General features: G+C 42.7%; 2 protein-coding genes across 6 annotated transcripts in view; one reads left to right on the top strand and one right to left on the bottom strand.

Annotated features, from left to right (window-relative positions):
• The window catches only part of ano10b (anoctamin 10b), a 36,135-nt gene extending 34,396 nt beyond the window's left edge, over positions 1-1,739 (bottom strand). Inside the window, exon 1 of the mRNA XM_052028185.1 lies at positions 1,671-1,739. The gene's annotated coding sequence lies outside the window, so the exon portion shown is untranslated. The remainder of the gene's footprint in view (positions 1-1,670) is intronic.
• lcat (lecithin-cholesterol acyltransferase) lies at positions 36-27,256 on the top strand. Of its 5 annotated transcripts, none has more exons than XM_052028191.1 (7): positions 36-180; positions 7,222-7,272; positions 14,662-14,818; positions 17,578-17,693; positions 19,165-19,260; positions 20,688-20,912; positions 25,837-27,256. In XM_052028191.1, exons 1-7 carry the CDS (start codon positions 120-122, stop codon positions 26,379-26,381), a joined length of 1,251 nt encoding a protein of 416 aa, XP_051884151.1. In that variant the 5' UTR covers positions 36-119; the 3' UTR covers positions 26,382-27,256. The 5 variants fall into 5 exon arrangements, with proteins under 5 accessions (XP_051884151.1, XP_051884150.1, XP_051884153.1 ...); XM_052028190.1 differs by having other exon boundaries at positions 7,219-7,272; XM_052028193.1 differs by lacking the exon at positions 36-180 and adding an exon at positions 218-858 and having other exon boundaries at positions 7,219-7,272.

Below are 27,256 nucleotides of genomic sequence, written 5' to 3'. Positions count from 1 at the left end.
GATAATGTCAAATTCATCCTCAGCATACGGCACCTGCCACGAGCTTGTCCACTGATCAACTTGTCTAAATCACCTGGAAGGTTGTCCTGCAAAATGCCAGCAGTCAGCATCCTGACCAAATGGAGTCCAATAACAACACACCAACTTGCTGGAGTCTCCTGCCCGTTGAGTCTGCACCAGGTTAGACCCATGCAGTTTCAGTAACTCCATTCTGTTCAATGCAAGGGAGAGGCAGTCTGTATCGAAGCTGTGAATGTCTGATGAATATCCCTCTGTTTTTTTGCAAACCTCAAGGACTTTAAAATCCAAAGCTGGTTTTGGTGAATCACTGCTTCCTGAAGGTGTTAAGATTTCCATCAAACTTTCAGTCTGCCCTATGGCCACGGATATATCACCATTCTTTCTCCATATATAATTATTGTCTGATTCCACCAGGGACCATATCCTACAGCAGTTCATCCAAGGTTTTCCCACAGCAATGTTGCCAGATGTCTTGGAAACTTTAATAAAAACAGAAAATGCTGGAAGCAGTTGGCATGACCAACAGGCCAAACTATACTTTGCATCCTAGCCCAGATGATTCTTGTAGATGCTGTCACTCTGAGCAATTCAATGACCAGGTCATTCTGGTCTTCGTGAAACCATCAGCTGAAAACAGGATATGCTAACACTGTAAGAGTCTCATAAAAATCAAGATTTCCAATTGTATTCCCAGTGAAATGATGTTCTCTGAAATTCCAGTATCATATTCTCCATTGATCCATTGCAAGTTACATCATGTAACCCAGCAGCTGTGAACTAGGCAGTCAGCTCCTGAAGGGATGTATCATAATACAAGCAGAACTCTTCCAGCTGTAGGTGAGAGTTGCTACTTAATGAATTGATTTTGGGATATTGCAAAGGTGGGGGATGGGAGGTGGGGTGGTGGGAGAATGTTTCTTGGGAGTCAAAGGAAATTGAACAACCTAGCAAAGAACAGTGCCCAGGGAACTATGTTCTTCATGCAAGACCACCAAGGAAACCCTCCAGGGCTACAGCCAGGCCCTCCTTGAAGGAGGTTGCTGTGGAGGTCTCCACAACCAAGGGAGTGGAACCTTTCTGGTTGATGAGGAAGATCAGGTTTTTCACAAGAACCCTAAGGTGCTATGAGAATCCCAACCTCTGTGGTCCTGATTTTTTAGCATTATGCCCAAGTCTTAAGAGGTTTGACGCTACCATAGCATCATACAGCAGAGACACAAGCCCTTCGGCCCACCATGTTCACGCCGCCCTTGTACCAATCTGCAATAATTCTATTTGCCCGTATCCTTTCTGCCTAGTCCGCGTCCTCCTCACGTCTCCCGGACCATTCCTCTGCCTCCGGACGATACTGTTGCAATTTCCTCGGTGAGTTGCCCCTTCGCTCTGTCTATCCCTGCTCCCGGTTCACCCTACACGGTCCGCTGAGTCATCGCCCCTTTCAGGTCCGCATGAACTCCACCCTCCCCTATTCCTCTCAGGTCCGCTTGAGCGCCACCCGGCTTCACCCTTTCAGGTCCGCATGAACTCCGCCCTGCCCTATTCCTTTCAGGTCCGCTTGTGCTTCTCCCTGCCGCCCGCCACCTCTGCGCCCCATTGGCGTTCCCTGTCGCTTCGCCCTGCCTCCCCAGTCTGTTCGCGCTTCTCCCTACCTGGAGCGCTGGTTCTTTACCCGACATCTCTTCACATTGCCCGGTCCACTTGCACACAGCTTCCCTTCCCCCCTTCATCCTGAGGCCGATACTGTTGCAATTTCCTTGGCTGCCCCTTCGCTCTGTCCGTCCCTGCTCCTTGATTCACTCTACACGAGGCCATCACCGCGGGACCTCCACCCTGCTCCAACGTGCACCGCGAGTTGGCCGGAGTCAATACGATTCTCCCTGCTCCCTTACGCTTTTTATTTCAAAATATATTTTACTTACAATACATTCTAAAAGATAAACACGGAGCGCTCAAGTCATCCTATTATTCACATACAAAGTTAAAAAGTTTGTGAGGTTTTAACACAATTTGCAAATAATTTGTGTAGTCTGCCAAGGGGACGCAGGCCGCTTCACGCTGGGGAGTCGATTCCTATTTGGTTCGCTCCCGCCTCATTCTGCCCAGCCCGCCACCTACCTCCCCGCGTATGCAATGTTTTTTCCGCCCCATCACAAGAACCACCTTGCTGCACCACTTGGTCTTACTTTCACTGTGGCACCAGGGAAGTCTCAGATTCACACTTACAGAATCACCTGACTATCGGATTCCCTATAACCATAGGGTTTCTGCACCTTTTTTAAATTCCAAAATGAACTTTATTCATAATAAAAGACAAACTGTATACAATTATAAAACAGTGCAAGCCTTTACATTCTTGTACAGATCAATCATTTGTGTTACCTTTTTATATAAAAACCACAGCACCGATGCCACCCGTGTGGCTCCCTGGAGGCTACCCAGTCCTGTATTTACAATATTTAAGGGGTTTTCTCGCCTGACCCCGCCCCTCCCTCTCCAGTGGGAGAAGAACCCTAAACTGTAGTCCTTCCCCACTGAGTCCTTCCCTCATGCCGTGATCAGAAACATATCTGGTTCTTTCTTAAAAGTGCTTTCTGCTTGGCAGTCATTAACATTTTGTACCACCTTTTTGCTATGGGGCTGTCCTAAAATGGATTGCTTCTGCCCGAAAAGTGGAGTATCAGAAGCCAATTATTATCACAGTTATGATTAAAATGTTCGAGCTTTTGCTTTCATCAGTTCACACAATGTAAGTTATTTTAAGCTGAATTAAACCAGATATAAATGAGGGCAATGCACATTGTTCAATCAAATGCATCCACTGTGGGTCTCATTGGATAACCTGTTACATGTCCTGTGGGGAGAAATGCTTCTACTCCTTCCAGGTGACAGCACTGATGATTATATAATAGTCTAATTTATATTGTTCACCACATATTCATTCTTGGAAGGTGTGTCTTTATGTGTGACGCTACTTTTCAGATCACGACTGTTGCGAGATATATGCCTGAAATTCTCACCAGAATAATAATGTGTTTCTCAATGGTAAGCAGATGTTTGTTGGGTGAAGATTTCAAGTGACTTGAACTAAAAGAGTGTAAATCTTGCCAATCAGCCATGATCTACAGGAATACAGGAGCAGGTCAGAGGGGCTGAATGGTTGACCACTGTTCTTATCTTCAGTGGATTCTCTATTTGTTTGTGAATGCAGGTTCAGCCTGAGAAGCCAATACCCTGTAGTTATCTCCATTACCTTAACCAACAGTAACAGTTCATGGTCCAGCTGTAACTTTATGTCCTGGAAAAATAGAAGGCAATAAGAGTGAAGGGCATTTGTTTGCATTTGTGTTTCCATAACATTGTGTGCAAATAGTGAAGTAAATTGATCTTTGCAACAGAATTAGTCAAACATTGTGGGACATGTTTACTTCAATATTATGCTTCAAAGCTTCTCTGAAACCAAGCAAGGAATGTTCCATGCAAAAAAAACAGAATTATTTTTTGATAAAGTTCAGGTGATGTCAGTCTGACTTATTGGTTCTGCTCCATTCCTTGATTCAGGGCTGGTACACAAAACACAGCATGCTAGCAGATAAGTGCAGCAGATAATAGGAAAGGCTAATGGGATGTTGACCTTTACTTCAAGGCAAATGGAATATAGATGTAGGGAAGTCTTACTGCAACAGTACGAGGCATGAGTGGGACCATGTCGAGAGCTCTGTGAATAATTTTCGACCCCCTCTTTAAGGAATAATATTACTTCATTGACACACTCAGAGGATTCACTCGCATCATCCAGGTATGGAGGAGTTGTCCTACGAGAAGAAGCTGGGACTCTCTTTATTGGAGGTTAGAAGAATAAGAGGTGATCCTTTTGAAAGATATGACACTCTTAAGGAGCTGGACAGAGTAAATGCTGCAAAGATGTTTCCACTCATGGGCGAATTCAGAACAAAAGGGCATGGTCTCAGAATAAGTGAGTATGCATTTAAGTCTGATCTGAGGAAGGAATTTCTTTTCTCAGAGGACTGAGAGTCTTTGGAACTCCTTGACATTGAGAAGTATGGGGAAAGAGTCCTCATGTATATTTAAGGCTGAGGTAGATAGATCTCTAATCAGATTATCAGAATATGTGTTTCCTGCCCGTGATATATTGCATGTTGAATGAAGATTATAACAATTGCAAAAAGAGTTATTGGAAAATGAGTTTGCACCAGCCTGCCCATGGACATTATTGTAAGGGTCCAACAGTAGCTCCCGATGTATTTTTGGTGAAGGTGTTACTATTTCACTCAGCAAGGCCAGAGGTGCAGAAGTTCACAGTGCCACAGGAGGAACATTGATGCATCTGCAGCAGAGGCATCTTATTGGACAGTGTGGAATCCTCTCCAACACCTGACCTGATGTACTTGATGTTGATTTCTAATCAAAGGTTATGGGGAAGGGTCAGGAAAATGGACTTAAGGAACGTTGGATCAGCCATGATCCTATTGAATGCTAGAGTAGAGTTGATGGGAGGAATGGCCTACTCCTGTTCCTATTTATGGTCTATGGTTAACTCCCAGAGCAGATATTTAAGCAAAAGACTAGCCTGACCCTCCAAGGAAGCATTGTACCTCTGGAGATGCCTTTTCCAGAGGAGATGTTTGAAAATCTGCATTTCAGTTCCATTTGCTCACTTGATAATGTTATCTAACAACATCTATTGATCTCGGGTTTGAAAGCTGCAGTTGCTCAAGCAATAACAGCAGTGACGATACAGCCAATAGTGCATTGGCCTTCTGGCAAATCTGAGGGAGAGCCAGGAACCTATGACCTTATGGGGCAGTTGGAGGGGTGGGGTTTGTGGAAGAGCGGAAGGTGGGGGTGAGTGGGATGAATTAACTGTTTCATTGTTGGCTTTTGAAGAATAACATGAATTAAAGTGAAGTATCAGTCCGATATCATCTTTGGAAAAGACTCCTCTTCAATGAATTTAGATTATTTCCCCCTTGAAAATGGGGCAGTACAGTGGCACAGCGAGTAGAGCCACTATCTCACAGCACTAAAGACACATGTTCAGTCCTGACCTTGGGTGCTGACTGTGTGGAGTTCGCACGTTCTCCCTGTGACCATGTGGGTTTCCCCCGGAGCTGCAGATTCCTCCAATATCCAAAGAGCCAGTAGGTTAATTGGCCGCCATAAATTGCCCCTGGTGTGTCAGTGAGTGGTAGAATCCGGTGGGTTTTAAAGGGAATGTGGGGAGGGTAAAAAAGAAGTGGGATTCATGTATGATTAGTGCAACTAGGTGGTTGATGGTCAGCATGGACTGGATGGGCTGAAGGTCCTGTTTCCAGCCTGTTTCTCTATATGACTCTATGTAGCCAGAGGATTATCAGAATGACACCTAGTGCTATTGTTACTAAATTTATGTCGGCAGGAATGTGGGAGTGGAAATCATTTTAGTCCAGATGTGGTTTCAATTTGACTATAGAAACTGGCGCAGTTTATCCTTGCCAAGCTGATCACCTGATCGTAAACCTACGGTCGGCGACCATGAAGAAATGTGGGAACGAACGTATTCCTCTTTCCATTGCTACTTGTGAGGAAGAAACGGAAATGAAAGAAGATCTCCTTTGTTCTGTGTTCAATGTGCATCAGTCTTGGGGACCCGGTACCATCATCAAGTACATCAGGTCAGGTGTTGGAGAGGATTCCACACTGTCCAATAAGATGCCTCTGCTGCAGATGCATCAATGTTCCTCCTGTGGCACTGTGAACTTCTGCACCTCTGGCCTTGCTGAGTGAAATAGTAACACCTTCACCAAAAATACATCGGGAGCTACTGTTGGACCCTTACAACAATGTCAATGGGCAGGCTGGTGCAAACTCATTTTCCAATAACTCTTTTTGCAATTGTTATAATCTTCATTCGACATGCAATATATCACGGGAAGGAAACACATGTTCTCAGCAGGGTCTAGCACTCGGAGTGATGTCAAGTATCCCATCAGATATTCCCCTGCCTAGGAAAAGATGTTGGAGACCACAGAACAAAGAGGGACAGCGAAGGAAGGTCATGTGTTTGACGCATGGTCAGTCTCAACTGAGAACATGGCTGAGACAGCTTTATAGCCCTGAGGACTATCCCATTGTAATCATCCCACTGTGAGCTATCTGGAGGACAGGACAAGCAGCTGGGAATGCTTGAGACTGGATACCTTGTGGAAAAGGTCATTTGATAGATTCCAAAGCTCAGGTAAACACTCTGGTCATTTAGGACCCAAATAGTTAAAATAATTGTAGGATGGCTCCAGAAGCAATTTGAAGAAGTTAAGGAAATGCATGCTTGTATGGATAAGGATTGGAATTAAGGCTGTGTAAAGGAAATAAAGAATGAAGCAATGTATGCAAGGTATGTGAAGAAATGTGTAAACAGTTGTCTTACAAGATTACCAGCAGCAGTGGCTCCAGAGACCAACCACTGAAGAAGAAGACCCTGAGCAGGGACTCAGAGAAGAACTCGTCAAGATGGAACCCCATCCAGTGGGTAATATCTGAATACACATGGCGAGTTCGGAAGTTGTAAATGTAAACTGAGGAGTTGTGCAAGTAACTGAAAGAGTTGTGAAACGAAAGAGTTAAGTGGTTGTTTGAATCAATGGTTATAAAGAAGTGTAGTTGTTCACCAAAAGCTTTGTCTGGTGTGTTTTATTGTGTGCTGTATTTAATTAAAAAAATTTTTAAAATTTTATTTTAGCGTGGTAAGAATGACTACACTTTGGAAATTCTTCATTGGCTTTGTATATCCTAAAATTGTTAAAAGCAAAATACATAAATGATGCAAAATACATCACAAAACAAGCAGCAGAGCTTATATTTTATTCCAGGATTCCTTCACTTATTAATTGTGATCTTCTCATTTTTTGTTTGTTGCTCTTTTCCACTTGAGATTAGAGTCGAAATCCATTGTTGGCAGAGGGATGGGTATCAGCCCATTGAGTATTTACTCAGCCTGAACTATCTGACTTGCAAGCAGCAGGACCTTGAAAGCTCTGCTAGTTCCCAGTGAGCTCCTCTCAGGTTGAGAGGGAACACAAAAAATGAGAGATCTCCCTCCACCGAGTTTTGTCCTCTCCGTAATCTTGGTGGCTCTCTCTATCCGGCTGTCAGCAACAAATTCAACAGCATTATGGTTCATCGATGTTTTGTTTCCGTCAGTAGGTCCAGAAGATGCAAACGTATTGTATAGCGAGCTCCCACCTCTGATCATCGGTAAGCAGGGCTAATGGGGCATTGGGTGAATTAAATATAGTGTGTTTTTTGAGTTTATTTCGATGAACCGTATAGATATTGCTTGCATTTAATGAGAGGAACCTACAGAGCCCATAAATTCATTCATTTGACCCCAAGATGAGCAAGACATCTGCACCATTGCTGCTACTTTGCTGTCACATTTCCAAAGTGACAGTAAGCCCATTTCATTCGGGTTTTGTGAGAGCGCAACAAGAATTTTGAAAGGTGCCACTTCCATGTTATCCTGCATATTGCTTGGGAGATTGTAGTAGATAAAGAGAATACCATAATGAGTTATGTGCTATGTGAAAGATATTTGGTATCCAGGACATCAGCCTAGTTTGACAAGCTGCCTTTGCATTGATTACCTCTTCTAGTAACTGCATGATTTTGATTTGAATTGAAATCATAAAGCAATGCCTTTAACGGGCTGCTGATCTACAACATTAGTTCATCAACTGAGCATCAAGTTGTGCGAATGGGGTATATGCCACACTCCAGTTTTAGTGGGAGCTGAGTGCCTTTTTAATGTCATAGTTTGCTTGGTATTGAAAGTTCCACAAACCCCTTCAGGATGGCAAAAATGCAACAGAGAGGGTTCCGAGCTCTCCGCTTTGGCCTTCCCACTATCCTGTTTGATTTGGCTTCCTGGAAAGCTGTATCGGGGTTCCCATCTAATGAGCCAGAACAATTACTCTCATGCATGGAAGGTGCAAGTCTCCCTTGTCTGAGTGCAAGACAAGTGGTGTGAGGCTAACATGTTCAATACCTTACCCAATGACAGCAGCCTTTCCTTGCACTCCTGATTAATAAAGCATGCTGTTTACTTCAGATAGGTCATCCTGATATCATTGGATTTAGTTGCAGCCATAGTAAAGCAATCTCATGCTGCTTGATCTGATTGTGAAATGTTCAACTGTGTAACATTGAACACTGACCAAGGGAAAGTATGAGCTTAGTTTGAACAAGAAATGATTTTCATCATTCCATGACATGTAAAGTTTCTGATTAGAAAAGCACAATGTAAGTAAAGATGAGTCATAATTTATCCCCAGTTTCTTTGCCTGATTCTAACCCAGTCTGGGTGCCAAGTTGATCAGAATGAGCTGCTTGTCTTTGATTTAGACATGTAATGAGTTAAGAATCTGATTAACTGGCACAATTGTTCTGGCTTCCAGCAATCTATTAGTGTTTCATGTTTCAGTTGTGAGGTGAAAGAGCAGCAAAGATCATGGTCATCTTTGTACCACACCATGTTTGCACCCAGCTTGAATCCTGTCTCTTTAAAATAAAAGGGAGATCAAAGTTCACACACTGTTCTTGGAGTAGGCGGTGCTGACCCTTAACTGGGTGCTGTTCCCACTATTAAAATAAAGTCTTCTGTTTACATAGCAATGGTGTTTGCATTCCCTCAAGTACATCCCAGCTCACAGCCAGTGAAACTTTAATGAAGCATAGGCACTGTGAGAAAACCTTTGGCCAATATGGGCACAGTAAGCTCCCACAGGCAGCAGGTGGAGATTGAACAAGTGATCTGTTTTTCAGAGTTGTTAGTTGGAGATAAGTATAGGCCTGATCAACCAGTTTGCCCTTATCTGTACTGTAAATTATAAAGTCAAAAAAAAATTATAATGGATCTGTCAGGCGTGATTTCCCATTCATAAATCTGTGTTGATTCTGTCCAATCCAGAGGTGAAAGTTAGCCTGCACAGGAATGAAGGTAACCAACAGTATATTTGCAAAACACCCGTGCATTAAAAGCATGTTATTTTCACCTGGTTCAATATTGTTATTATTTTCTAACCGCCCTGTTCCTTAATATGTTTCTACATTTTCCCTCTTACCGATGAAGGCTTCCTGGCCTATTGATCCCTGGACTTCCATATTTTCTCATGACATAGAAGGAGACCGTTCAACCGGTTGAGTCTATGCCAGCTCTCAGAGCAATCCCATCCGTCCCATCCCCCTTCTTACTTCCCCCTATTCTTTCACACATGCTCATCAATCCCCCCCTCCCCTCCCCTGCCCCGCTATTCCCGGCTCTCCTGCTACAATCTGCACTAAGGGTAGTTCACTGTTACCAACTAACTGACCAGCATGATTTTGGGATGCAAGAGAAAACTGGAGCACTCAGGATAAAGCCGTGCTGTCACAAGGACAACATGCAAACTCCATTGTGACACTGAGTTGCTGAAGATGTGTGGCAGCAGCGCCAACTGCTCCATCACTGTGCCTCTGTGCTGGAGTTTTCCCACTCCCTGCTATAAATAGTGGAGGTTTATTTACAATCCTCCTACTTGTGGGAACCACACTAGAAATCTGTGAAATTCTGATAATAACCGGTGCATAGATTATCTCCATTGTCACCTCCTTCACAACCGTGGGTGCAGGTTGACAGGTCCCGGGGAGTTTTTTGCCTTGCAGTCACATTAATTTCTCCAGTACTAATTTTCTTACTGACAATTTCTATGAGTTTCTCATTCACTCTAGATCTTTGATCTCTGTTATTTCAGGAAGGTTTTCTGCGTCTTCTTCCTTGAAGATAGGCACAAAATATGTATTTAAAGTTTGTTTAATTTCTCTGCCATTTCCTTATTCCCTAATATAACTTGTCCTGTCTCGGCTTGTAAGGGACCCACATTAATTCTGCTAATCTTTTCCTTTTTACTTATCTGTAGTGGGTGTTACAGTCTGATTCTATTTTTATCTTGTGTTCTATGTTCCCTTTCCTTATCTGGTCCTCTTTTGCTGAATTCTGATATTGTCCTAATCCTCAGGCATGCTGCTTCCTTGGTTATAACCCTTTTCTTGTATCTAATGCTGTCTTTGATTCCTCTTGATAACCACAGCTGGACCGCTTTTTCTGTTGGGTTGTTTTTCCTTTAAGGGATATTTCTGACTTCAAGCTTTCTGTGAATATTTTAAATGTTAGCCATCGTTTTGTTTCCTGTCATATGTTTTAATATTCTTTCTCTATATACCATAAAAAAATCAATCTCATGTCTTTATACATTGCTTTATCAGATTTAAGACACTGCTTTCAGACTAAACGGAGTCACTTTCAATCTTTATATAAAATTCTGTTATATAATGATCATTCATTCCTTAAGGGTTCTTAACTTCCAGGTTATTGCTTAATCCTCGCTCATTACATTACTAAATCTGAAGTAGTCTCTTCACTTGTTTGTTCCTCAACATAATGATCTTAAAAACCATCTCTTAAAGATTCGATGAATTTGTCCTCAACACTATTACTGCTAACTTGGTTTGCCCACTCTATATGTGGATTAAAATCACCTGTGATTATTGTACAACCTTTGTTAAATATGCCTCTAATTTCCTGCATTACCATTGCTGTTTAGGGGCCTATTGATAACTCCCACCAATGTTCTTTGCTTCTTGCTGTTTCTTAACTCCATCCAAACTGATCCTACATTTTGATACTGCAAGCTAACATGGTTCCTTTGTATTGCCTTTATCTCATCTCAGTACAAAGCTATTCTGATTTCTCTTCCATTTTCCCTATCTGCTTTAAAAGTTAAATATCCATGAATATTTAATTCCTAATCTTGGTCACTTTGCAGCCACAACACTATAATGGCTTTTAAATCATACCCATTTATTTCTGTTTGTGCTATTAATTCACCTATCTTATTAACCACCTAAAGGGAAGCAATTACTTTCGTGAAAAAAATGTTACTGACAGACACAATGATGTTAATGGGGAAAAAAGCAGCTGTTACCACCTATTGAGTAGCTAGAATTTGTTGGAGGCAGGAAAAGGAAAGGATGGTGAAAGGAAACACTGACCTAAAATCAAAGGGTTGGCAACTGATTTACCAAAGCAAATTGCAGGCACGGTAGTGTAGGGGCAGGCACGGTAGTGTAGCGGTTAGTGTAATGCTATTACAGCGCCAGCGACCTGGGTTCAATTCCGGCCACTGTCTCTAAGGAGTTTGTACATTCTCCCCGTGTCTGCGTGGGTTTCCTCCGGGTGCTCCGGTTTCCTCCCACATTCCAAAGACGTTCAGGTTAGGAAGTTGTGGGCGTGCTATGTTGGCGCCGGAAGCGTGGCGCCACTTGCAGGCTGCCGCCCCAGAACACTCTACGCAAAAGATGCATTTCACTGTGTGTTTCGATGTACATGTGACTAATAAAGATCTTATCGTATCTTAAATTGCTTAAATTTTACTTCTGCACTTTGGCAACTAGCAGAGACTGAGTGAGTGAGATAGTTCCCAAAAATTGTTTCCCCCCTTTGCTAATTGATACCCCTAACCATGAATGCAACAGGGACACATTCCCCCCAGCTGTTTTCAAAGTAAACCCTCAACTTCCCCCACCCCACCTTCGATCCCATTGGATCTTTCTGCAATGCTCTGACTGTAGACTGTGTAGGGTCAGGTCTGACAGGGGATTCTAAGAGGAGACCTGATGGAATCGAATCAACTTTGAGGTTTTAAAGATATTTTACTTTTTTTGCTCTGGTTGTTGATTACATTGCTATACTCTGACTGTTTTACCATCATGAAGTGGAAGAGATGTTTTTATATTCCAATATGAAAAGAAAAATTTGATGACAATTAGATATTTATACAATCTTGTGTTCTTCTTAGCAGAACTGGGAGGGAAATGGTTCAGCAGGGGTACAGTAGTTTCTTTTCTCCTGCTGTGGGTACAGCAGCGGTGTATAACGTACAGGTCCTCCCCAGGTCACGAATGCCCAACTTATGGACAGCACGTACATGTGAATGGGTGTTTGGGAGACCAGTGGGATGGATTTGTCAGCTGCAACAGGGCTGCAGGCATCTTCTGCTGTGTGAGAACTCAATTCACAGCAATATCACTGCATCTTGCAGAGAAATCTGAATGGTTGAGTTAAATGCCCTGGTTTAACTACATGTTGCCCTTGGTTGGCCTAGGTTTATGGGTTATGAACAGTTCTCAGGAATAGAACCCTGCCATAACCTGGGGAGGACTTGTACCAGACTGGTATCGAGAGGCCCAAACTAATGTATGGGAGACTTGCCCATTAAACCTACAACAGCTGAGATACTTGAGTTCAGTTAATTAAATTGGAATCAAAATCTGATTTCCATAACAGTGTTGACGATGAAAGAATTGTATTCCTGTGAAAACCCAAATCACATCTTGACCAAAACTGTACACAGTACTCCAAGTGCAGCCTCACCAACAACTTCAACATAATGTCCCAACTCCTATACGCATTGCCTTGACTGATGAAGGCCAGTGTGCTAAACATCTTTCTCACCACCCTGTCTACCCATGACACTACTTTCAACGAACTATGCACTTGTTCTCCTCGGTCCCTCTGTTCTATTACACTCCCTAGTGCCCTACCATTCATAGTACAAGTCCTACGCTGGTTTGACTTTCCAAAATGCATCACCTCACACTTATCTGTATTGAAATCCATTTGCCACTCCTCGGCCCACTTCCCTAACTGATCAAGATCTTCCTGTAATTGATGATAAACTTCTTCATTAACAACAACACTTCCTAATTTGGTGTCATCCACAAACTTACTGATCAAGCCTTGTGCATTCGCATCCAAATCATTTATAAAGAATAACAAGGGTCCCAACACCGAACCCTGCGGCACACCACTACTCACCGGCCTCCATTCCAAGAAACAACCTTCAACCACCACCCTCTGCTTCCTATCTCCGAGCCAATTTTGGTTCCACCTAACTAGCTCTCCATGGATTCCATGGGAATTAACCTTCCAGACCAGCTACCATGCAGGACCTTGTCGAAGGCCTTGCTAAAGTCCATTAGCAACATCCACTGCCCTACCCTCATCTATCTTTTTAGTTACCTCTTCAAAAAACTCCAAAAGGTTCGTCAAGCATGGCTTTCCACGCACAAAGCCACGCTGACTCCTTCTAATCAGACTCTGCCTATCCAAATGCTGGTAGATCCTGTCCCTCAGAATTCACTCCAGTATCTTTACTACTGATGTCAGGCTGACTGGTCTGTAGTTCATGGCTTGTCCTTACTACCTCTCTTAAACAACAGAACAACATTAGCCATCTTCCAGTCTTTGGGAACTTCACCAGTGGCTAACGGTGAAGCAAATATCTCCACAAGGGTCTCAGCAATTTCCCCTCGAGCCTCCCACAAAGTCTGAGGATGCACTCTGCCAGGCCCTGGGGATTTATCCACCTTAATACGCTGTAAGGCTGCAAATACCTCCTCCCTGGGAATACGAATGTCCTCCAAAACTTCTCCACTTCTTTCCCTTATCTCTTGAGCAACCATGATTTTCTCCTCAGTAAACATCGAGGAGAAATATTCATTAAAAATCCCACCAATCTCCTGCGGCTTGAGACATAGGCGGCCCTGCTGATCTCTAAGGGGACCTTCTCTCTCCCTGGTCACCCTTTTACTCTTAATATAACCATAGAACCTATTGGGATTTTCCTTAACCTTACCTGCCAGATCCATTTCACACCCTCCCTTTTTCCACCTGATTTTCCTCATAAGAGTATTCTTAATCTTTTTAGTGTCATCAAGGGATTCACCAGTCCCCGACCTCCTAAGCCCAATGTATGCTTCCTTCTTTTTCTTGACCAGAGCCTCAATATCTCTCGTCAGCCAAGGTTCCTTAAACTTGCCAGATTTACCCTTCACCCTAACAGGAACATGCTGCCCCTGGACTCTTGATATCACACTCTTAAAAGCCTCCCACTTGCTGTTTGTTCCTTTCCCTTCAAACAGGCTCACCTAATTGATCTCTGCTAGATCCTACCTAATTTCCCCCCAAATTAGCCCTGCTCCAGTTTAGGACCCGAACCTGTGGACCTGTCCCATCCTTTTCCATCACTATCTTAAAACTAATAGAATTATGGTCACTAGAGCCAAAGTGCTCCCTGACTGCCAATTCAGTTACTTGCCCTGCCTCGTTCCCTAAGACGAGGTCCAGTATTGCACCCTCCCGAGTAGGGCCCTCTATATATTGACTCAGGAAACTGTCCTGGACACGTTTCACAAATTCCACCCCATACTCTGGGGGTAGCCCAGTCAATACTGGGGAAATTAAAATCTCCGGATCCACGAATTAAAACATGGCGGATTAACGGAGTTTAACTGTGCGCAATTCAAGCATGTTAACAATAGGCAGCAAATGTTGGTCTTGGTGAGAATAACCATTGCCCAGGAACAAAAAATCCACCTCTTGCTTCCGGTTTTTAAGAAGCCTGGTAAAAGGGACAAGAGGGCTTGACATTCCATTGCAGAAACCACCTGATGTCCATTAGAAATGAGGGTGAATGGACAACACTGATGTCACATGCAGACTTTAGCCGAATGATTTGTGGTAACTCTGTGATCCTTCTGTTTGCCAAGTGCCTGGACACACTGGGAACCGTCTGGAGGCGAAGCTGAACAAGCCAGCCTTGGTGCACTGGCTGTGCATGATGCACACCAAAAGTTACTTTACGCTGTGGCTCAACCTCAACATGTTCCTGCCCATTGGAATTGACTGCTGGATAGATAATATCAGGTAGTGCAAATTTTCCATGGCCTTGCTGATCTCTGGCCATCAGGTGGGCTGAATTTATTGGAAAGCTGTACAGTTTGGTGATTTTCCTGCATATGATTTTCTGATATCTGAGACAGAACATCACAGATGTTTCAATTATGATTCAAATCTGTCAGTGGGTTATCTTCTCCGTGAATGGAGCATTCATTAGTGGTAATGGTATTGATTTATCATTGTCACTTGTACCAAGGTACAATGAAAAACTTGTCTTGCATACCGTTCGTACAGATCAATTCATTACACAGTGCATTGAGGTATTGGTATTGGTTTATTATTGTCACTTGTCACTGGTACATTGAAAAACTTGTCTTGCATACTGATCATACAGGTCAATTCATTACACAGTGCGGTTACATTGAGTTTGTACAGAGTGCATTGATGTAGTACAGGTAAAAACAATAACAGTACAGAGTAAAGTGTCACAGCTACAGAGAAAGTGCAGTGCAATAAGGTGCAAGGTCACAACAAGATAGATTGTGAGGTCAAGAGTCCATGTCATCATATGAGGGAACCGTTCAATAGTCTTATCACAGTGGGGTAGAAGCTGTCCTTGAGCCTGGTGGTACGTGCCCTCAGGCTCCTGTATCTTCTACCTGTAAAAACATTAGCACCACTTTGGCACGTCTTTCTTTCCTATGATAGCATGGTCCTTATTCCATGGATTAGCATTCACAGGTGCCGTTGGTTTGATCCAAAGGAACACTCGATGATTCCGTGGATCAATCATTTGTCACTCCTTCAGCTGGAATGGAAACTCCCAGGCATCCCCAATCCCTTTTTCTCAGCTCATGCTCTTGCTTTCCTTAAGTGGGTGCAAGATTATACCGGGGCAATGCATCGGGGCTCCACCCTCAGTCTCTTCAATAGTGGCTAGACTTCATTATTCTAGAAACTTGACCCAAAAATTTGCACCCTTTATTAAGTGAAAATCATGCATAGAAGCTCTTTTATGCATGTTTTAATTTGCTAATTATCATTTCTTGTTGAAGTCCCACCCAGTGTGACTTTGGACCAGACACTTCTGGGAGCAGTTTAGCTAAATGCGCCTGATATTTCTTCTGGTGTCAAGAGCACAAGTAATTATGTCATTAATGTGCACAGTGTTCATTTCTGCGTTATTGACAGATATTGCAACCTGCAAGCTTCATTTATAACTCCCAGTACAACAAGAATCAAAACCCCACAGCAAAGTAAGAAACATTGCTGTATATGCGTCTGTGCCTGCCTGCTTGAACCTATAATGTTCTGCATTTTTCACGTTGTTATCGGGCCTCACAGTACTAATGCAGCGGTGCACAGCGGAGATGCTGTGGTAATCTCTGCAGAGTGATGGCTTGGGGCCACTCACAACACAGGACTCAGCCTTTTATTCTGCTGGACTGTGGCTGTCATTGGGAGAGGTCTTTAAGGAGGAGACTCACTTCCCATGACTCCTAACATCAAAGGCACAACAGCTGCAATCTCTGCAGTCAGGAACCATGCAGCTCATACTTTTAATGTCATCTCTGTTTCTTTCTCCATTGCCGCTACCTGACCTGCTGCGTATTTCCAGGATTCTCTGTCTTTATTTCAGATTTCCAGTATTAATTTTTTTTCATTTTTCCTTTAAGCTTCTCATTGAAAGTCAACTAAATACTGCTCCTCGCTTCTTTCCACAGCCAGCAGAGCTGTTAAATCACAGCACCAGAGATCTAGGTTCAATCCTGGCCTCAGCTGCTGTCAGTGTGGAGTTTGTACGTTCTCCCTGTGACTGCATGGGTTTCCTTTGGGTGCTCCGGTTTCCTCCCACACCCCAAAGGCATGCAAGTTAGCAGATTAATTGGCCACTGTAAATTACCCCTCATATGTAACTGAGTGGTAGAATCTGGGGAGAGTTGATGAGAATGTGGGGGAGAATTTAAAAAATGGGATTACTGTAGGATTAGTGTAAATGGGTGCTTGATGGTCAGTGCAGACCTGGTGGGCCGAAGGGCCTGTTTCCTTGTTGTATCTCTCAATGACCACGACTCTTTGATTATGCTTCCCCGTTCCCCAAAATCTTTCTCTGATTCTCTTCTCCCCTGGCAGATTGGACAGGCATCTAAGTTGTTCCAGAGCCTTTCTGATACCAGCTGCTGGCATTCTGGGCCAGGAACCGCCCTCACCCTTCCTCCTGCTTGCAAAGTTTGGCTTCCCTTCTCCCCTCAGTGGTAAAGCTGAGACTGGACTTCAGAATGCGAATCAAACAGGAACTGGCTCCTGCAAACCAGGCCCCTGGTTAAACAGAGGTAAAGGGAAGTCAAGAAATTGAGAACAGACCAGGGACCTTTGTTAATCCCTGAAATAGAAATGCTGAGAAAGCTTTAGGTGCAAAGAGTTACGTTCTTAGTTTCCAGCCTGAAATTACAACCAGTCCTACAGATTGGACACCTCTTGTAGAAAGCAACAACTTTAATTCTCATTCATGGGGGAAAAAACTGCATATACTGGAAATCTGAAATAGAAACAGAGCTTGCTGGGAATACTCAGCAGCTCAGGCAGCTTGTGAGAAGAAAGAAACTGAGTTACCATGTAGGGTTGAGGTTGACACCAGTATTACACTTGGGTGGCAATTTAAAGACCCACCTCTGTGTTGGCCCTGTAGAGACAAAGGTCAAAGATCACATGCAGTTTCCAGTTTGTTTTAATCTGGTAATATTTTACCAGCTTTTGGTATTTGACACAATTACACCTTTTTTTAGACTTGTCTACAACCGGACAACAGGCAGAACTTGCAATGCACCTGGGGTGGAGACCCGAGTTCCTGGTTTTGGGAAGACCTATTCGGTAGAATATCTGGATTCACTGAAGCTAACAGGTTTGGCTGGCAAGCACAGTAATTTTGCCAATCTTTTCTCCCATAATTATCACTCCACGTCTTATGGAATAATGGATATGTGGCAAAGAACGAAAGCACTTGGGTTTTTGTGGTATCTCTTGTAACCTTGCAACACTTTGCAACCAGGATAGTACTTCTTGAAATCAGTCACTGTAGTGGAGGAACTACAACAAGCAGTTTGCACAAAACAGGAAATCCATGGAGAACCTGCTAGGATATGATGGTTCTGCTTTCATTGTCCAGACAGGACGCCTCCAGCTACTAGTTCACCTCAGAGTTCAGCATTTATAGCCATGACCATAACTCCACAGCCACTGTCACCATCCTCATCACTTCCTCATCATCATTTCCCCATATCTCATAAAGATTCTGCTCCTGCAGAGTCACACCACCCTTGAACGTCATATTCCTGAGCGAACATATCCCGGTTGCTTCCTGCACCTCCTCTCTTAGGAACAAGAGGGGGCCACCATTTATCCAGATCATGGCTGACCTGATTCTGTGCTCCATTTTCCTACTTTACCTGACGATATCCCTCCAGGCCCTGTTTTCCAGTTTCCCTGGCCTCAAACCCATTTAGGGGGAAGAGGTGGTTCCAAATTTCGTGTATCCTTTTGATGAAGGCGTGCTTTTTGCATTACCCAGGAAAGGACTGGCTCCAGTTTTAACATTAAGTCCCTTGTTCTGGATTCCTCCACCAGTGGGAATAGATTCCTTCTATCTACCATATCCAATATTGTGTCCATATTAAAACCCTTAATTATCTATCAGTTACTTGTGTTTGTCCAACCCTATTTTGCTGTCAGTTAGATCTGTTTTCCTGTATTCTGGATCCACACTTTGCAGTTTGTTCAGTTCAGGTCGTGCTGCTGCACCAGTGGCATTGAAGGCTTCGAGGGGTAACACTGCTGTGGAGCAGGTGTCCATGATTTAACCTTGCATTGAAATTCACAGTTATAGAGTCAAAGAGTCATCAGCCTGGAGATAAGCCCTTCAGCCTGCCATGTCCACACTAGCTATCAAGTAACCATCTATACTAATCCCACTTTCCAGTAGTCCATCTGTGGACTTTTATGCCATGACAAGTCTAGTGCTCATCTAAGTATTTCTGAAATGTTGTGAGAATCCCTGCCTTTCAGGCAGTGTGCTCCAGATTTCACCCAATGTCTGGGTGAATAAATTCTTCCTCTAGATCCCCTACCTTAAACCAATGCCCACTGGTTATAGACACCTTGGCTAAGGGGACAAGTTTTTCCAGATCCACCCTATCCATGTCCCTCATCAGCTTGAATACTCGGTCAGACTTTTCCTCTCCGAGGAAAACAATGTCAGTGTCCAGTTTACTTCTGGTGACAGATTTGACACCTTTCAGTGTTTTTTGGCCTGGATAAATGTAGTAGTCAATTTGGAAAATCAGGCATTTGTAGAAACTGTGCTTTTGTTTTGGCAGGATATTTTCACACGTTGGTGCAGTTCTTGGTAAACATGGGCTACATTCGTGATGAGACTGTTCGAGCAGCTCCTTATGACTGGAGAGTGGCAGCGTGTAAGTAGAGATAATGTTGCCAAACCTCACTTTCACACCAAAAGTAATGACCAGGTGAAAAATAGTAACACTAAATTTTGAGCGAGGGTTTTGATGGCAGCACAAACAGAGGCCATTCAGCCATCAGTGCTGTGCTAATCCTTTGTTACAGTTATCTAATTATCCCATTTCCCCCTCTGCCCCCTTTCCATCTTGTTCATAATTGAGTTCCTTTTAGAATCTGCCCCTAACACCATTTCAGGCCAAGAACAACTCACTGCATTAAACAAAGCCATCCTTATTTCTTCTCTAGTTATTTTGCCCATTATGTTAAATTGATATCCTCTGCTTCCTCGTTCTAGTGCCAGTGGAAATGTTTTCTCCAATTGGCACAATATTAGCAACTACCAGATTTGAAGAGTACAGGCACTAGGAATTCTGTGACGTGTGTGCTCATTTATTGGAGGGGAACAGTACAGGGTCCCTGAGGCTTCCATATTCAACTGCACAAGCCAGTCAAACCACAGAGTGCAGCAGATTCGTCCTTGAGGGTGCAATCAAGAAAAAAAATCCTTTCCTCCCCAATCTCCCACGATGACAGATTGTGGAGGTCCTGAGTTGGAGGTAAGAGGGAGCAGGGTGATCGAGGGGGAGTCAGAGTGTGGAAGACCCAGGCAGGATGATTGCTGGGGAGAGGTCAAGGACGGGAGTGAACCAAGTAAGGTGATTGGGAGGAAGATTGGGGGACAGGGTCATGAGAGGTGATTGGCAGGGAAGGTGAGAGGGAGTTCACAGTGGTTATTGGAGGGGGGGAGATTGGGGAGACGATCGCAGACAGGGATGGGCAGTATACCAGTTGGTGAAGCAGGATTATGAGGGTTGGAGGAGGAAGAGATTGGGGTGAAAGATAAAATAGGGGCGTAGTAGGTAGGACAGAATTGTGGGGGAGAAAGTGAGGGAGGTGATTGCAGAGGGAGTTTGGGGGCATATCAGTAGGTGGAGAGAAGATTCTAGGGGGGAGACTGGAAGAATATTGAGGGAGAAGATCACATCGAGTTCCTCTTCCTATGGTCTCATCACCATCTACCCGTCAACATGCTGGGCTCTTCTTTTTCAGTCTTCCACCAACACCTTAAGCACAGATGTTGCTTCAGAACAGGGTTGGATGATATCTTTTTTTTGCGGAGAACTACAAGATGAATCAATCGCTATCAATTAACTTCATCAATAGTATGTAAGCAGAAGTACATAAAAAGAAAATGGTTTACTCTTCTGGTCCAATTACTGATGAGATTTATTTAATTGAGGTGTGGGCACAGCAACCTACCTGGGAGTGCATTTAGTGACACTACGGGATGAACAGCAATTGGCCCTTTCCCAGTGCCAACACAGTACACTGGAGCACAAATGTCCCATGGCTTTAACACTTGGTACGTTTCCTTTGACAGATGAGCAAGAAGAATATTTTGACAAACTGAAGAAGCTGATTGAGGAGATGCACATGACCTATGGGAAGTCTGTTTACCTGCTGGGACACAGTATGGGGAATCTCTATATCTTACACTTCCTGAGGCAACAGCCTCAGGCATGGAAAGACAAGTTCATTCACTCGTTCATATCACTAGGAGCCCCGTGGGGTGGCACTGTGAAATCTCTCGCTGTGCTTGCTTCAGGTACCAACACTCCCTGTGCATTCATTTTCATTTTATTCTCTGCTGGAGTTGTTAATAAAATACTAAAGCCTGTAAATTTCCTCTCGGACATCACAGGAGGTATGAAATTGTGAAAATCATGTTTTTGATCATGAAACAAAAAATTTCATCTCACCTCTTGTGATCTCAGGACGTCCCAGTGACGCACTTTGGAAGTAATGTAGGAAATGCTGGAAACACTCAGTAGGTCAGGCAGTAACTGTGGAAAGAGAAACATTTTCTGTTTTTATTTCAGATTTTCAGCATCTGCAGTTTTCTTTTGATTTTCATTGTAGTAAATAGTTTGTGAATTTGCACAAAGGAAGACCCCACAAACACAGGTATAGCAATGGTGGGATAATCTGTTTTGGTGGTGTTATGGGATAAATAAAGAGGATTCTTGCAACCCTTTCTTGCTGACCAGAATGATGGAAATTAAAATGTACCAGGTGTCTATCACAGCTTAAAGTAAAAATAATTGGAGAAGGGTAGAATGCAGGTTTGAAGTCCCCCACCCGCCACCCTATGTTCTGCCACTCACCTACCTACACACTAGAGTAAATTCACAGCAGCCAATTAACCTACCAAGCTGCATGTCTTTGGGATGTGGGAGGAAACCAGAGCACCCAGGGGAAACCCACACAGTCACAGGGAGAACTTGCAAACTCCACACTGACAACGGCTAAGGTCAGGATTGAACCCAGGTCTATGACACTGAGACAGTGGCTCTACTGTTTCAGCAGAGTGCGTGCACGTGGGCATTAGTAATTGTCTCAGCTTCATCGTGTTGTCATGATGGTGTTCCATGCTGCTACTTTGCTTTGAATAGGCAGAAACCATCAAGTATCCATTTAGAATTGGGCAGTCTAAACTCCCAAACCATATTTATGTACTGAATCAGATAGAATACCAGAGAACTGGAATTTATAACACACTGTTGCTCTTGCCCAGTCTTTCTACAGTTGCAAGAGGCTCGTACAATGAGAAAGGAATGAGAACCATCCAGTGTCCAGTAGTCTAGTCTTCTGCCTTCTCTCATTTTGGGTTAAGTTCCTCCTCTGATGAGGGATACTCTAGTGCTATCTATGAGCTGTATAGTGCTCTTTTGATTGAACATTCTGAAGACTGCAGCATGCATAAAAATTCTGCAGTTAGTGTCCACCTTCGTTTCCTCAGATCTTTATGGGCTAACAGGACAATGTTGGTGGGCATGGGTGCTGGTTGGTCAGGCTTTCAATCTGACTTCCTGGTAAAAAAAATTGAAGTCACCAACTGCTCACCTGTTATATGATCCATCTGATTTTCATCTCTATTCAAACCAGGCAGACCACAAAAAATTTCAAAGTTTAATTTACATTCTCTGAGTTGCATCCCCCAAGCCCACTATCTCATCTACACTCAAAATCCAGAACATCATGTACAAACAGCTCTAAACCTGGGCTGTTCCCTAACCCGGGGAGCACTGACCTTATAGACTTGAACACGATCAGTCGAGAAACAAAAAGCTATCATGTCCAACTTGTTTGGAAACTTTTAACTTTGGTGAGATAGGTTTAAACCTTTTTATCTTTCAAGGGCATTGATATGAATAGGAGGAAGCTGGAACCCTGGGAAAAAAAATATTATTGGCATGAACCCCCAAGGACAGTGGATAAAGGAATGAAGTCCATTTTCTACTCGTGATGTGGTCCCTCTACAGGATAGCAATGAAATGCAGAATGAGTGATAGTTTAGAAGAATCCACATTCAATCTGCAGGTTTGACCCCAGGCTTCTGATCAGCAGTTATTTCACTGCCACCTACTGGGCCTCGTATATTGTTCAGGCAAAGCTCAACAAGTTCAAGGAGCAGCACCTCACCCTCTGACTAAACACCTTACAGCCTTCCAGGCTCTTCAACAATTTTGGATAATCAGCATTCCTGATCTATTTATTTTAGACGTCAACATTCACCCTTCCTTCTTTTCGCAATTTCAGACAATTATTCTGTCTCCTCCATTTACGTCTCCTTCGACTGACTTTTTATTCCCTTCCCACTCTTTCAGCTTGCACTGTGTCTTCTACCATTCAATCACTCCTGCCTTCTACCATTTCACTGTCTTCCCCTTTCATCCTGTCCATCTCTCCCTCTTTTTCTCTGCATCTTAAAATCTGTCTTAACTCTGATGAAAGGTCACCAAGCTGAAATGTTAAACTGTTTCTCTTCTTTTATGAACCTGCTTCTCCATTGATATCGCCTGACCTGTCAAGTATTGCTAACATATTGTGTTTTTCTAGTGGAGGACAGTTCTGGATGGCCTGCCAATCATGTGCAAAGCAGCAAACCGGTCAAAGACAGATAATCCTCTGTGGCCAGAATCATAAAGAAGTTTTTTTTGTCTTCTAATCTGAGCTGTTACATAGAATAACATAGACAACACACAGCACAGAAAAAGGCCACTTAGTGCAACCAGTATGGCTTGTGTCTATACTCCACACCAGTCAATCTTCTCTCATGTTTTTGTCCATTCTTTTGAAAGCATCTAAACTGTTTATCCACGGCCACTGTCCACAGAAGTGCATTCCATATTCTAATCACTGGGCAGCGAAATGGTTCCTTACTTCCCTATTAAATTTATTAGAAACTATTTGAACGTAGATTTAGCTTCTCCACTATAATTCTCCCCTGTTCTCTGTTTGAACCATTCATAAGTTTTATGACCGCCATTTGATCTTCTCTTTCTTCCCTTTTCTGAAAAAGGACTTGGCTTGTTCATGTATTTCTGACTCTCTCAGTCCTTTTAAATCTTTTATGAACTTTCTTCCTTGTTTCTATATTTTATAGCATGGAGACAAGATCTGTGCACTGTACGCCAACTGCAACCTGACCAGGATCAGATGCCAGTTTAATGTGAATCTACCAGTCTCAAATTCTATGCACAAGTAATAAGCTCAAGTGTTTTACATAAGAAATAGGAGCAAGAATAGATATGTTGTCCCTCGAGCCTGCTCTGCTCCTCACCAAGAACGTGCCTAATTTGATCTTGCCATCAACTTCACTTCTCTTCACAGCACTTCTCTGTCGGGTCCTCACGTCACTTGAGTCTATCAATTTCAGCCAGTAATATGTGTAATGACTCAGCCCCCCTATTCCTATATAAGAAAAGGAATTTCTGCTCAGCCTTAGATGAGCAACCCCTTATCTACAAGGTAACTATGCTCCCTTGCCTTGACTCCACACCAGAAGAAACATCCCGTCACCACCTACGCTGTCAAGCACCCTGACGGTCATATATTCTTATTTTACTAAAGGGATTTACAAACCCAATCTGCTTAATCTTTCCTCATGGAATAATCCCTTCATACCTGGAATCAATCTAGTGAACATTCTGGAGGCAAGTATCTCTCTTTAAATTACGGGACCAGAGCTACAGTCTGATCAAAGTCTGTATAGTTGCAGCAAAACTCCTCAACTTTTATACTGCCTCCTCCTTGGAATATGGACTAACATTTCCTTTTCCTTCCTAATTACTTGCTATATCTGCATGCTGACTTTATGTATTTCTTGTATGGGGACCCCTCTCTGAATACTACCATGCACATCATTTAGATAATATTCTACCTTTCTGTTCTTCCTATCAAAATGGATGACCTCACATCTTTCCACATTAAACTTCATCTGCTATCCTTATCTAATAAAATTTCCGATTATTATTTTTAATCGTTTTGCATTTTACTTACAGACATGCTTAATGACTCAGCTTCCACACTTCGATGGGGCAGATTCAGAAGCATAGTTTTCATTCTTTGGGAAAGGCAAAAACTGAAGTAGGGTGAGAGGGAGCCACAGGACATGTACACAATTTATGGAGCTATAGGACTGGAATGGATGTCAAGAGATTTTTCATTTTGTTTTTGTAAGCAAGTGATCTTTAGAACAAATTGCCAGTTTGACATCTCTTGACATTTATTCAATGAATTTCTAGATCTGGTGTAATCAAAAGGTAGAAAAGGTAGGAGAAAAACAAAATATAGCACAGCTACATTCTACACATGGGCAGCACCATGGAAATTTACATTCAGTACAGATAAGCAAAAGGCATTCCACATGGGCTAAAATATAGGAGGCATGTGTCTAAGTGAGAGGTTAAAGGATAGGAGTGTGATTGCTGCATGGTTTGTCTATTTGGTGTGGATTAATGATGAATGAAGCCAGATCATCACCAGCCAGTATGATAAATCTTTCGCTCTCTGCGGTCAGGCCAACCCTTGATACATTGAATAATTGTCACCGAGCCACACAGGAAATGCCTATGGCCTGAAAGCAGTGCAGAGAGAGTTATGAGGCCCTTTTTGTTAAAGAACTAATCTGGAAGTACTCAGGCAATTGAGAACTAAAGATCAACAATTTATATCGACGCCTTGAATGCTGGTTCTGAGAGATTCTGAGTCTGTCATAATACTGTGTCTTGATGTATTGTAGTTACAACATAAAATGTAAACTCCTAAAAAGAAAAGAAACACAAGAAGTATTGCCTGTTATAGATCCTGGTCTTCGTACAAAAATAACTCTGGAACTCTGTTGCAGGCTAATCAATGACATTAGGATGCAGATACAAACTGATCTGATAAGAAAGAATTTACATTTTAAAGTGCTTTTCACATTTTCAGGACAAGCAATTAGTTTTGAACAAATGCAGAACTAAGATATTGCAGTCATAGTGTTCTGATCTTCAAATCTCCTGTCACCACAAAGTCCATTAAGCTAACCATCTTAGACACAAAAACATATCAGAGTAGAGAAATAAAAAGCGCAAAATATATTCAATGTAAGGCTCTCTTCCGACTCCCTCGCACTACACTATACATTGTGCTGCTCACGGCAAAGTAAGGGTCACATGTGTGCTTTTTCGATCTTCATTGTCCAGGCGACAATTATGGCCTCTCTCTTGATCCCCTGAAGATACGGGAGCAGCAACGCACAACAACAACCAACCCATGGCTGCTTCCCACCAGACGGGCCTGGCCAGCTGACCACATCTTCATCTCCACACCCACCTACAACTACACGTACAATGACTTCAGGAAGTTCTTCACTGATATAGGATATGAAGACGGCTGGTTCAAATGGCAAAATGGAAAAGGTCTTCTATCTGACTTGCTTCCACCAGGGGTGGACGTTTACTGTATGTATGGAGCAGGAGTTCCAACACCAGTGACATATATATATGATGAAGGCTTCCCTTCAAGCCAGCCAGTGCAGATTGTCTATGGTGACGGTGACAATACTGTCAGCAAGAACAGCTTATCTCTGTGCAGAGAGTGGAAGAACCAGCAAAAGCAGGAAGTTCATGTTATAGAATTGCCTGGCACACTTCATTTGGACCAGATTTATGACATTAATGCTTTAGAGGCAATTCAAGATGTATTGTTAAGAAATTATTCCCAGCAACAAGAAGATTCCAGGAAGTAGACGTGTTTTCTCTCAGAGATAAGTTGCCCTGATTCAGACACCAGCAGCTTCAGACTGAAAGCAACTTCCCTGAGAGCATCCAAAGGTCTTTTCATTGGAATAACTGCTAGTTTTACTTCCATCTTGAGTTGTTTACGTACTGAAATTTTGAAATTATTAAAGGTTGTGCCAATTTAAACGTGGTTGGCATGACCTATGCTTTTATTTCAGAAATGTAAACCTAGAAATTAGCCAGAGGTACAGTGACAAAAAATGCTTAACAAATTCATTCTGCTGTCTTCTGTTACCTATTTAACCCTTTCAAAATAAATTAATGGCACCTCAAAATTCCAGAGGAATGTTAAATTAGAAGATTAAAAGTTTTTAATAATAGCAGCAGTTTTAATATCCTGAAAGATACAGCCTCAGTGAACAGATATAATTCGGAGATTGACAATTTGTGTACGATAACATTATATTTTTAAAGAAATAAAGGATTCCTAACTGTGAGAATCTGTTTGCCTTGCCCACTATAGTCTCTGCATATTGTGCATAAACACTATTAGTTCTCTGAACTATCAATCCAAACTATTGGTCTAAACACTAGTTGATACATTTTGTAAAAACATCCAAAGAAAGATTCAGCTTGTGTCAATCAACTGGGGAAAGGAGTTTAAAAAGTGTTTCAATATGCAACATAGCATTTTTAACTGTTTAATGCTGTAGATTATTTTTAAAAGCAATATTATGTGGTATATGTAACATTGGTTATGAATTTTAAGGCTGTCAGCCCTTTGTGTCATGTGACGAGCTTCTCTCCGGGCTCAACAATGTGTATAAAAAATTCAGGTCTGTCTGCGAAGAGCCCTTGAATAAACTACAGGCACTTTGTTTGA

This window comes from Pristis pectinata, chromosome 13 (assembly GCF_009764475.1).
Source record: "Pristis pectinata isolate sPriPec2 chromosome 13, sPriPec2.1.pri, whole genome shotgun sequence".
In the NCBI taxonomy this organism is placed as follows: domain Eukaryota; kingdom Metazoa; phylum Chordata; class Chondrichthyes; order Rhinopristiformes; family Pristidae; genus Pristis; species Pristis pectinata.
The sequence above is the reverse complement of the archived record's forward strand: the minus strand, read 5'-3'. Positions and strand labels throughout refer to the sequence as shown.

Excerpts from the sequence above, each read along its gene's own strand:
- lcat (XM_052028189.1), top strand. The coding sequence starts at position 3,820 with ATGGAGGAGTTGTCCTACGAGAAGAAGCTGGGACTCTCTTTATTGGAG. Across the intron at positions 3,995-7,221 it reads AGGGCATGGTCTCAGAATAA|GTCCAGAAGATGCAAACGTA; the intron begins GTGAGTATGCAT and ends TTCCGTCAGTAG. Across the intron at positions 17,694-19,164 it reads GGATTCACTGAAGCTAACAG|GATATTTTCACACGTTGGTG; the intron begins GTTTGGCTGGCA and ends TTGTTTTGGCAG.